This window comes from Mesoplodon bidens, assembly GCF_964165515.1.
Source record: "Mesoplodon bidens genome assembly, chromosome: 1".
NCBI classification, from domain to species: domain Eukaryota; kingdom Metazoa; phylum Chordata; class Mammalia; order Artiodactyla; family Ziphiidae; genus Mesoplodon; species Mesoplodon bidens.
In genome coordinates, this window is record NC_138176.1 from 169,138,763 (window position 1) to 169,151,131 (window position 12,369).

Here is a 12,369-nt window from a genome sequence, read left to right on the forward strand (position 1 = left end):
CCACAACAGTGAGAGGCCCGCATACCGCAAAAAGAAAAAAAAAAAAAAAAAAAAAAAGAAACCACCAAATTGTTGTACCATTTTATACTCCAGGCATCAGTGTATGAGAGTTTCAGTTCCTTCACATACTTGCAAACACTTGTGACTAAGTCCTCCAACTATGTTCTTTGTTAAAATTGCTTTGACTATTCTAAATTCTTTGGATTTCCATATAAATCTTAGGATCAGCTTGTCAGTTTCTACAAAAATGCCTGTAGGAAATTTTATTAGGGTTGTTTTGAATCTTGGGGAGAATTTGGGCAGCACTGTCATTTTAAAAAGATAATTTTCTTATCCATGAACATGCTATCTCTTTGTTTATTTAGGTCAGAAAACTTGGTATAGGAGATAAGATATTTTGACATTAACATTAAACCACTGTGAGTCTCACATTTATTCTTTGAACGTTGGTATCAAAAGTTGGAAAAAATTTTCTTTCTCCCCTCCTCCTTTTCCTCCTCCTTCTTCTTCTACATCTTTTTCACTGAAAGCAAATTTATCACAGGCTCAGTTTTTAATTCATATCCTATCTTTGTCCTCTTCTGTTGTTCAAGAACTTTATATTGTTTTGGTTTCTGTTATATTTAGAAATGTGTTGACAAATGAAACATGATAACACATTGTCCAATAGAGTAAGAGGAACATGAAACTGTAACTAGCATAGTGGGCAGTATCCATTTTGGGGTTTGACATAATACCTTTTTCATTGGATTGCCATGAGAACCAAATGAGCTAAAAGCCTGTGAGAACTAAAACTGCAAAATGCTGTTATTAATGTTTTATTTAAAAGAGGTGCCCAAATAAACTTTTTTAAAATTGAGACATAATTGACATATAACATTGTATTAGTTTTGGGTGTACAACATTACGCGGATATGTACGTATTGTGAGATGATCACCACAAGATGTTTAGTTAACATCCACCATCACACGTAGTTACAAAAAATTTTTTTCTTGTGATGAGGACTTTTAAGATCTGCTCTTCCAGCAACTTTTAAATATACAATACAGTATTATTAACCATAGTCACCATGCTATACATTACATCCCCAGGACTTATTTATCATATAACTGGGAGTTTGTACCTTTTGACCACCTTCACCATTTCTCTCATATTAGCTTTAGTTATGCAGAACTTTTTATATTCTTTCGAAGTCCAAACTATACTAATAAGGTCCACTGACAGAAGTCTCACTTTCATTTCTGTACTCCTCAACCTGTTCCTTTCTTCTTCCTATATGTAATACCACTTTATTAGCTTTTTCATTTCCACTGTTTCTTTTTGAAAATATAAGCAAATGTATATATATTCCTGTTTCCTTTCAACATCAGCACAGAAGGCAGCATGGTATAAATACTTCCTGTACTTTGGCATTTTAATTTATTGATATGTTCTAGATAGTACTTCATATCCTATATAGAAATCCTCCTCATTTCTTTTTACAGCTGCATGTTACTCTATTTTGTGGAGTTACCATAGTTTATTTAACTGGGCACCTATTGATGGACATCTGGTTTGTTTGCAGTCTTTTGCTTTTATAAAAATAATACTTCCATTAACCTTGTGCATATATTATTTTGTTTTTTTGCGAAGTGATCTTTGGGATATTTTTTCTAGAAGTGATGCCACTGAATCAAAGAGGAAATACATAGGAAATTTTGCTAATATTGTCCCAGTTTTCCCCCTTAATGGTTCTGTCATTTTGTATTTCTAGCAGCAGTATATGAGAGTGCCTATTTCCCCACAGCATCACAAAAAAATTTCAAACTTTGAGATTTTTGCCAATCTGATGGCTCACTTTTCTTTAAATGTATACTAATTTCTTTGGTTATCTTTTATTATTATTATTATTATTTTTGGTATACCTCAGACTTTTCTTTTGGAATTGTTTTCTTCCTCCTTGAAACAAATCCTTAAGAAGCCCTTGCATGTACTTTGTCTTATTATTCTCTATGCTTCCTGAATCTGAAGTTTCATGTATTCTAATTCTAGAAAATTGTCCACCAATATTTCTTTAAATAATGCCTTTTCCGCATTCTGTTGTCTTCTTCTGACACATGCTGTTGTCTTCTGTCTTCTTATTTTTTCTTCCTTGTCTTTTAACTAGAACTTCATATGTATTCCTCCTCTCTGCTGCATCCTGGGTAGTTTATCCCATGGTAATTTATTCAGTTCTCACTTCTAGGTTTATTATTCTCTTTTTTTTGTTGTGTCTAACTTGCTGTTTAACCTGACCAATATGTCTTTATTTCATTGATAATATTTTTAATTTCTGGAAGTTCTATTTCTTCCCCCTACTCAAATCTGCCTGGTCTTTTTTAGGGTATCTTACATGTTCATATTTTCTGTTTTTTTAAAAATTCTTTAAACATTTTAATCATAGTTGTTTCGTATTCTTAATCTGATAACACCAACATCAGAAGACTGTCTAATACCGGTTTTTAATAGTTTCTGCTAATTTTGCTCATAGTGGCTTGTTTCATCATGTGCTTTGTGATTTTGGATTGTATGCATTTCTTCAGATTGTGTGTTGGAATACTGCAAAACCTGAGGTGAGGGTGCATTTTGCAGAGTATAAATGTTGCTTCTGCCAGTTGTCCTATTACATTACCAACCTACGACTACTTTAAGTTAAATTCTTGGCTTTAGTTTCCTAGACCATGGAGATTGCATATGTTTGAAATGAAAACCTCCCTGAAGGCGTGCCTGTGGAGTTCTAAGGGATTGTTTTTCCCCTACCTGCAGTGAAGACTGAGAAAAACAAGTTCTTTTGTTGTTTCTCTTTGCCAGCTGACAGAGTTTTTTTTTCTAGTTCATTCTTCCATTCAAGATGTAGTTCTTCAAGGGTCTGCTTTGTCACTTTGCATGGGCCTGAGGCTTTATCTCCTGTCCCTTTCTTGGTGGTTAAAAATCAAGCTTCTAGTATTCTGATCTAGTTAGTGACTGCCTCCAGAGGAGATGCAACTTCATCCTCTGCTTACCTCTCTAGGTTTCAAGTTCATTTTTGGTTTTGGCCCCAAGAAATTTGCTTAATTCCTGTGAACTTGGCCATAGTACAAATGGATAATTGTTACATTTAATTCAGCATTTCTAGGTAGAGTCGACCCTTGAACAATGCTGGGGTTAGGGGTGCTGACCCCCTGAGCAGTTGAAAATCTGTGTGTCTATTTTGACTCTCCCAAAACTTAACTACCAATAGACTACTGCTGACTGGAAGGCTTACTGATAATTTAAACAGTTGATTAACACATATTTTGTATGTTACATGTATTATATACTGTATTTTTACAATAAAGTAAGCTAGAGAAAAGAAAATGTTATTAATAAAATCATAAGGAAGAGGAAATACATTTACAGTACATATATGTATTTATTGAAAAAATTCCACATATAAGTGGACTCGTGCAGTTCAAACCCTTGTTGTTCAGGGGTCAACTGTGTTTTATATCAGAAGCAATTCCCTCCCCACCACCCCAGAATATATGGTCCAGATGTAATTTTCTCTCTGTTGTTTACTTAACATGGTATACACAAAAAAACAACATAAAATACTCAGGCTCTTAAAGTCTCCACTTAACTCACCTATACACTGTTTATAAAAATGCAGTGTTATATGGTTGCTATCATTCAGAGTATATTTTTTACATTTATTTCTTTCTTTAGTTCTTTCTCTATTTTTCCTTATTCTTATGAAAGTAATGGTAATTGTACAATATTTGAAACAAATAGTCAATAATAAAAAGACAAGTAACCAAATTTTTAAATGGGCAAAAGGATTTGAATAGACATTTTTCCAAAGATGATATACAGATGGCCAATAAGCATGTGAAAAGATGCTCAACATCATTTAGGGAAATAAAATTTAAAAACCACGATGAAATACTACATCATACCCACAATGGCTGTAATAAAGGTGGACAATAACAAGTACTGGTGAGGATGTAGAGAAATTAGAACCCTCGTACATTGCTGGTAGGATTGTAAAAAGGTGCAGCCACTTTAGAAAACAGTTTGGCGGTTTCTGAAAATGTTAAGCATAGAGTTGCCATAAGACCCAGCAATTTCACTGCTACATATACTCAAGAGTAATGAAAAAATGTGTCCACAGAAAAACTTGTACATGAATGTTCACAGTAGCATTATTAATAAAAGCCAAAAAAGTGGAAACAACTCAAATGTCCATCAACTGATAAGCAAAATGTAGTCTATCCCAATGGACTAGTATTTGTTAATAAAAAGAACCTTGAAAACATTATGCTGAGTGAAGGAGTCCAGTCACAGAAGACCATATGTTGTGTGATTCCATTTATGTGAGGTAGCCAGAATAGGCAAATCTACAGATACAGAAAGTAGATTAGTGGTGTCTAGGGATAGGGCAGGAAAGGGGAGATGATGGGTAGTGACTGCTTAAGGTTACAGAGTTTCTTTTTGGGGTGATGAAAATGATCTAAAATTAGATTATGGTGATGGTTGTACAACTCTGTGAATATACTAAAAACTATTGGATTCTTTAACTGGGTGAACTTTACGGTATGTAAATTACATACCATTAGTGCTTTTGAAAAGGGTTACTGTAGGGGAAAGGAAGAGGGGAAAGAATCAATTGACAGGTTTGTCTCTCTTCCTGTCCATTTATCCCTTGCCCAGATTGTTGGTTAAGAGTTAGATATAACTCATATGGTGATTCCCGCTGTGTTGGAAAATTGCATGGTTCAACTTAATTGATGCTTCATTTTGTTATGATGGCTGATAATTGAAGTCTCGGGTTCTGTAGGTCTTACATTACCTATTAGCTGTGTGATCCTTGCCATGTTTCACTACCTTGTAGATTGTTCCTTTGTTTATAAACTTAGGATAATTCCTGCTTTTCCTACCTCAGAAGGTTGTTGTGAGGTTCAAATGAGAGCGAGATAGTACTTTGAAAACTGTGTAGTCCTAAATAAATATATAATAGTATTAAGATTCCTAAAGTTCTCTGTATTTTGTTTCCATAGGAGTAAAACACAAATCATTTCTAACAGTTGAGGACTGTTTTGAGTTGGGCAAAGTGGCCTACACAGAAGCAGATTATTACCATACAGAACTGTGGATGGAACAAGCACTAAGGCAGCTGGATGAAGGCGAGGTTTCTACAATTGATAAAGTCTCTGTTCTAGATTATTTGAGCTATGCGGTGTACCAGCAGGGAGACCTGGATAAGGCACTTTTGCTCACAAAGAAGCTTCTTGAACTAGGTATGTTAATTTGGCCTAATTCAAGGTTAAAGATGTATCGGTGGATATATAGATATACTAATTATAATTATGTGTGACTGTATATATTTGTCATATAGCTTTGGTACTTTTTATTTGTCATAAGTCAGGAGCTCATCTGTCAGACATACTTTATCTTTCTGTTTATCCTCTAAATAAATGGCAACTGGTCTTTCTCACCTAATAGTACTAGAACAGTAGCTGTGTCTCTCTGCTCTGTACTCTTCAGGAATTTCAAAATTGGACCTAACCTAGCTAACTCAGTCGAAAATATTTGTTTACCCTGTTGCCATATTAAATATTGACTGGTGTCCTTTGAAGGAAGTTTTTGGTTTATTGCATTTCATATTCAGAAATAGTGATTTGAAATGTCAACCTAAATAAAAAGGTAAAATGAGGCAAACTCAAAATTGTTGAAAAGATGAGTTTAGTTAGTAATAGGAGAGGAATTGCATTCAGGACCTGCAAAATGTAGGAAGCTACAGGTGAGTCCATTGAGGGATTGGGGTAGGCTGTGTTTATGGGCAGGGAATGTAAAGAGGGGAGAGTTCAGTTAGAGTCCGTTCAAATCAAAAACAAATGGGGACTAGCGTTGAACATTCCCTAAGCAGACAAAACCAGTCCAGTCATACAAACAAAGCTCAATTCAGCTTACTTTTTTTTTTTTTTCTTTTTGCGGTATGCGGGCCTCTCACTGTTGTGGCCTCTCCCGTTGCGGAGCACAGGCTCCGGATGCGCAGGCCCAGCGGCCATGGCTCATGGGCCCAGCCGCTCCGCGGCATATGGGATCCTCCCAGACCGGGGCACGAACCCGTATCCCCTGCATCGGCAGGCGGACTCTCAACCACTGCGCCACCAGGGAGGCCCTTAGCTTACTTTTAACACCAACTCAACTTGGGTGATTTCTTGTTCATGCCCCTGGAAACCATAAGCAACATTTCCTAAGATTGATATGAGGCAACCCTTGACCAATTCCCTGTAATTTAAGAAAATTCCAATATTATCAGTTTTCTGAAAATCAGGCATTTATGGGAAATCAGTCTCTCAGTCCTTAAGTTTTGTGGTCCTGAGGGCACATGCATGAGATTTTCCATTTTATATCCTCTGGTTGAAATTCTTTCATGGAAATAAATAGACTGGAAATATATTTGATTGTCATATTCAAATGTTAGGAAAATATGATATCTTATGAAGATTTTACCACTAGTGTTTTGAACAGAGATGTAGTGTTTCTGTAAGTATGAGCCAGGGGCCACATGCATCAGAATTACTTGGATACTTATTAGAAATGAAAATTCCTTGGTCTTCATACCAGACCTACTAACTCAGAATCTGTGGTGGAGTTGTATGCTAAAAAAATTCATGTGGTCTTTGGTGTATAACAAAGCTTTAAAACTTAAAAAAAAATTCTTTTTATGAATAGGTAAATATGTGTATGTTAGGAAAGTCGAACATTTTAAAAACATTGGTCATCTAAAAATAACCTTTTGATAATTAGGTTATTTCTTAGTTGAGTGAATTAATAAATTGAGATATTAATTCAGTTACCCTTTTTTCCCCAGTATTTTTTAGTGATATTTTTCCTCCTGACTTAAAAAATACTTCATTGGGGCTTCCCTGGTGGCGCAGTGGTTGAGAGTCCGCCTGCCGATGCAGGGGATGCGGGTTCGTGCCCCGGTCTGGGAGGATCCCGCGTGCCGCGGAGCGGCTGGGCCCGTGAGCCGTGGCCGCTGAGCCTGTGCGTCCGGAGCCTGTGCTCCGCAACGGGAGAGGCCACAGCAGTGAGAGGCCCGCGTAACGCAAAAAAAAAAAAAAAAAAAAAAAATACTTCATTCATTGTAGAAAAAATTTTAAAGTAGAAAAAGATACAGAAGAGTCATCACTCAGAGCCAATCACTCAGAGATACCCACCAATTCTTTTTGTTTCCTCGTAGTATACCCCCTCCCCGCTTTTCCCTTTCTTTTACAAAAGTAGACTCATATTGTGTATATTGCAACATATATTATGAGCAGTTTCTCAAAGACAAGAAGTATTTTACAAATCTAAGACTAGAATTTTTAAAAACTTCAATTAATGTCACAAGCGAAGTTTCTGTGTTCTGTTCTGTCTTTTTCATTTGTGTGTGTGTGGTTGTTTGGATTTTTTTTCTCCTGGATGGGTGGAGTAGTCCTCCTTTCCCCTACTGAAAGATAGCTAACAATTATGACTAGCAATTCCAAGGCAGTTCGTGGATTCTGGCTTATTTGAAGATTATATTTTAGTTTCTCTTTTCCAACTCACTTAGAATTTTGGGATGGAAGTCCACTCAGCCCTCAGAAGTAGACTGTGTTCTGCGTTTATAATGTGTCTGTGGTAAAGGTTGCTTTTGAACTGTATACCTTGTCTTCCCCATGGTCATTACATTTCAATCTCAGAAAAATCTTTTCCATTGCTTCAAATAAGTGTAATAAGTAATACTTAATTTTTTTGTGTGTGTGTGGTACGCGGCCTCTCACTGTTGTGGCCTCTCCCGTTGCGGAGCACAGGCTCCGGATGCGCAGGCTCAGCGGCCATGGCTCATGGGCCCAGCCGCTCTGCGGCATGTGGGATCTTCCCGGACCGGGGCACGAACCCGTGTCCCGTGCATCGGCAGGCAGACTCTCAACCACTGCGCCACCAGGGAAGCCCTTTAAAATTTATTTGACATCAAAGCTGATTAGTAACTTCTCACATTGAACATTCTCAAAGTAGAAATGGTAATTGCTACTTTGAAATAAATGGCTGATTCCATCTCCAGAATTCTTTTTGTATAGGGTGACTATATGTCTTGATGTGCTTGGGGCAGTACAGGTTTATACCTATTGTTTCAGTATAATAATTTTCATTAGTGCCTCCTTTCACTCTCAAAAGCATCCTGGTTTGGAAGGTAAATTTATATATTCCTCCAGTTATATATTGTTGTTTTCTGATGCTTGAACAACTGTAAGCTTACTCATGGGCACGCTTTCTTTCTTTTCTAATAGATCCTGAACATCAGAGAGCTAATGGTAACTTAAAATATTTTGAGTATATAATGGCTAAAGAAAAAGATGCCAATAAGTCTGCTTCAGATGACCAATCTGATCAGAAAACCACACCGAAGAAAAAAGGGGTTGCTGCGGATTACCTGCCAGAGAGACAGAAGTACGAAATGCTGTGCCGTGGGGAGGGTATCAAAATGGTAAAGTGGAAAAGCCAATTGTGTGTGTGTGGAAGTGGATGTGTGTGCGTGTTTGTACATAGTTCTAGAGAGATTCAGAATTCTTTTATTTTTAAACTTTTGTGATAAAAATCAGAATTATTGATAAAGTATTACAGTATGCCACATCACTTTATTGTAGGAGTCACACTTAATATGCTCCAACCCTTAGTAAAATAGCTTTAAGACAAAACTTGTGAATCATATACCATTACAATGCGTTTTTGGTAATTATTACCCTTTTCATAGATTAAAACAGGCTTTTTAAGGTGAAGAATCAGATAATTTTTTTTTTTTTTTTTTTGCGGTATACAGGCCTCTCACTGTTGTGGCCTCTCCCGTTGCGGAGCACAGGCTCCGGACGCACAGGCTCAGCGGCCATGGCTCACGGGCCTAGCCGCTCCGCGGCATGTGGGATCTTCCCGGACTGGGGCACAAACACGTGTCCCCTGTATCGTCAGGCGGACCCTCAACCACTGCGCCACCAGGGAAGCCCTCAGCAATCTTAAATAGAAATAATATACCATTCTAAACCACCCTATGAAACAGTGGATTTATCTATACAGTGATCTCTTTTGGTTCTGCTCCTAGTCAACCTTGACAAGATTGCCTAGTGAAATGTTTTCGTCTATTTAAGAAATATTAAAAATGCACAAAGACTTTAAACAGATTTTGGCTTTAACATTCTTTAAAATACTAAAATGTGTCTATAAATATCCCTTTGTTTATTGTATATCTATATTTATGTATCTGTATTCAGATTACCAGTGCTTCAGGATACTTAATAGGTAATAGGCCAAAAATAATAAAGTTCAAGCGTGGGGAACATAGTTTTTGTTCAGCCTTAGGACTTTTCAGATCCTTTTTATGATAATGTGCATTATGGATAGGATATACTTTGTTTCTCAACATTAATTGATCATGGAATCCTTATTTAAGGAATATCATGTGGTACTAGTGTTCAGCTGAATGCGGGCATACGTAGAAGGAGTTAGTGAATTTTTGAAGTGAGTACTTTTAAGTGCAAACATTTGAATAGTGTTTAACTTTTTCTCTACTACTGGTAAACTGAAGCTGGGTTTTACATTTTTATGTTGATGACTTCCTGGTACTTGATGACTCACTCTTGACAGCCTAACCTCTAGCAGCAAATAAGTAGATCATATTTATGTTGACATTTTTGATAAGTTTGTGGATTCCCAGAAGAACATGTTTACTTTCGCTTTGGGAGCTAATAAGTAAATACAAATTAGACTCATGAAACATTTTTTTAAAATTTCACATCTAAATATTTTAATGTGTATCTTTTAAAGATAAGGACTCTTAAAAAATATCCACAATACCATTATCATGGTATTTCCAGTATCACAGTATTCATAGTAGTTCCATAATATCATCAAATATCTAGTCAGTGTTCGGATTTCCAATAGTAAGCAGATATTTTTTATTTCCATTAGAATCTCTTAAAGAAGAGAGCAAAATAGAACTACAGATATAAAAACAGAAGTTTGTTAATTTGCCAGTTTGTTGATGTAACACACACATGTCAACTCTGACCCAGGTCAAAGGAGCATCCTTTTTCTCAGAATAGTTAAATTCATCTCATCATCATATAAAAAGCTTATTTGATATAAAACCTTGGATTTGATTCTAGGTAAATAAAGTACAAGAATAAACATGAATCATTATTTGTTTTTGTATAGTTAATAATTAAAACCAAAACTAATATTATTCCTACCTCATAATATGAAATACTTGTTTAATCAAGAGAAGAATCACCAATGGAATAACTTATTTAGTTAATATAATACATAGATGATTGAAAGGAACCTTTATTTGTTTTGTTGACCACTCTGTCTTTAATACCTGCTAGTAAAAGCACCTGGCTTCTTTGTTTAATAACTTATTTTCTCTTTTTCAGAGCTACCCATTTTCTTCTTTACTAAAAAAAAAATACCTTAAATTTTTTAAAAATTGGGAGGTATTTGGGAAAACGTGGTTAGGTTTTGTTTTGTTTTGTTTTTTTTTCTTTTAGAAACTTTCTGAGTGCTTCCCAGTTACCTTGTGAAGTTTGGAGCAGTGCTGGTCATTCATTTCATATTTCTATAAATATTTTATTATTTCTTTCATATTTACAATGCCTGAACTTTATTTTGATGAGAGAAGGGGTTAAACAGAAACCTCACCTTTAAAAATTTAAGGCCTACCATCTCTTCCAGAAAATAATCATTAATAAAACTTTAAAAATCCTGAAGGTCCCATTTGATGCAGAATATTTTCAGGGTACTGTTTCTTTTGTGTGTTCTTCCTCAGATACTCTGTGTATACACTAGCATGATTATTGTTTCTTATCTTCATAAGAACAAGCATTAAAAATATTATTACCTAATATATTTAATATTTTTTTTAACTTTATGTTTAGACTCCTCGGAGACAGAAAAAACTCTTTTGCCGCTACCATGATGGAAACCGGAATCCTAAATTTATTCTGGCTCCAGCCAAACAGGAGGATGAGTGGGACAAGCCTCGTATTATTCGCTTCCATGATATTATTTCTGATGCAGAAATTGAAATTGTTAAAGATCTAGCAAAACCACGGGTAAATAATTTTTTTCTTTTTTTCTCTCCTCAATTTACTCTACTGGTGTTTCAGTTTTTTCCTTTGCAAGGTTATAAAAATGATAATTGACATGGCAATAAGCCCATATATAGTTTTAGATACTGTTGTTGCAAACTAATGGAATTAACTAAGCTCTGTACCAGTTGTTCTCTGTTATCAACACAAATAACATACCTTGCAACTGGGTTTTAAGCACTTATTTATGAAAATCATAGATGAGATTTTTATTCACACTTGAAAAATTTGTGTTTCAGCATCTTCCTGAAAAAGTTTTCTATGTACTTTGGAGCCCTTTAATCTCAGAGACTAATCAAAGACCAACTTTTTATATCTTCTATAGTTTTATCTGAAATAATACTTGAAGTACTTTTTTTCCTGTTTAGGTACATTATTACTAGAAGGATATAGCTGGGTACAAACATCTTGCTAATCTGAAGTAAGGACATCATAGTTTTCTGACTTCAACCCACGTCATTTATCTTAATAAGAAAAACAATTTATTGTAAACACAATCCTATAAACTTAGTGTTTAGCACAGAAATTCTTCTTTTGTGGGAGTGTGAGAAAGACTGCCCTTTATGCTCTTGCCTTTTTTCCCATCAGCTTGTTCTTAAAATCTGTTTGGTCTTATTGATAGTAAAATACAAACTGCCATCTTTTTCATAAAGAGGTTGTTAAATAAACACTAGGAATATTTTTGCTCAATTATTACACAGGAGTTGGCAAATTTTTCTGTAAAGGTCCAGATAGTGAATATTTTTTAGGTTTTGCAGGCTGTATAGCCTGTTATATAACTACTCACCCCTGCTGTTGCAGTGCAAAAGCAGCCATAGAAAATAAATAAATGAATATGGCTATATTCCAATGAAAGTTTATTTCTAAAAGCAGGTGGCTGGATGAATTTGGCCCATGGACCAGTTTGCTGTTCCATGTTATATCATAAAAGTTGAGTTGTCTGGATATCTGTACTGTAGAATTAAATTGAAGTCAGAATTGTTGTTGTTGTTGTTAAGTTTTACTACTTTTCCAAATGGATACTTTTTGTTTTTTTACTAAAGATTACATTTTAAATGGAAAAGACCAGTCTAATATGTATGGATGTTGTCCAAGGGAGTTCTTATAAATCTCTTAAGCAGAATGCCACTTATAATCACATCATATTCTGTCATTCTCTTTTGGATTTTAGTTCACTGTTTGTGGTCAGTAAACCAAAATTACCTTGGTAGAATATTTATTAGG

The 12,369-nt window shown here is 35.4% G+C and overlaps 1 protein-coding gene across 3 annotated transcripts in view; it reads left to right on the forward strand.

The window, feature by feature from the left end:
- Positions 1 to 12,369, forward strand: part of P4HA1 (prolyl 4-hydroxylase subunit alpha 1) — an 89,754-nt gene that overhangs the window by 46,033 nt on the left and 31,352 nt on the right. For all 3 annotated transcript variants that reach the window (XM_081248483.1, XM_081248482.1, XM_081248484.1), the window contains exons 6-8: positions 5,035 to 5,274; positions 8,296 to 8,492; positions 10,933 to 11,109. In XM_081248483.1, the coding sequence (XP_081104609.1) occupies positions 5,035 to 5,274; positions 8,296 to 8,492; positions 10,933 to 11,109 (614 nt within the window). The remainder of the gene's footprint in view (positions 1 to 5,034; positions 5,275 to 8,295; positions 8,493 to 10,932; positions 11,110 to 12,369) is intronic.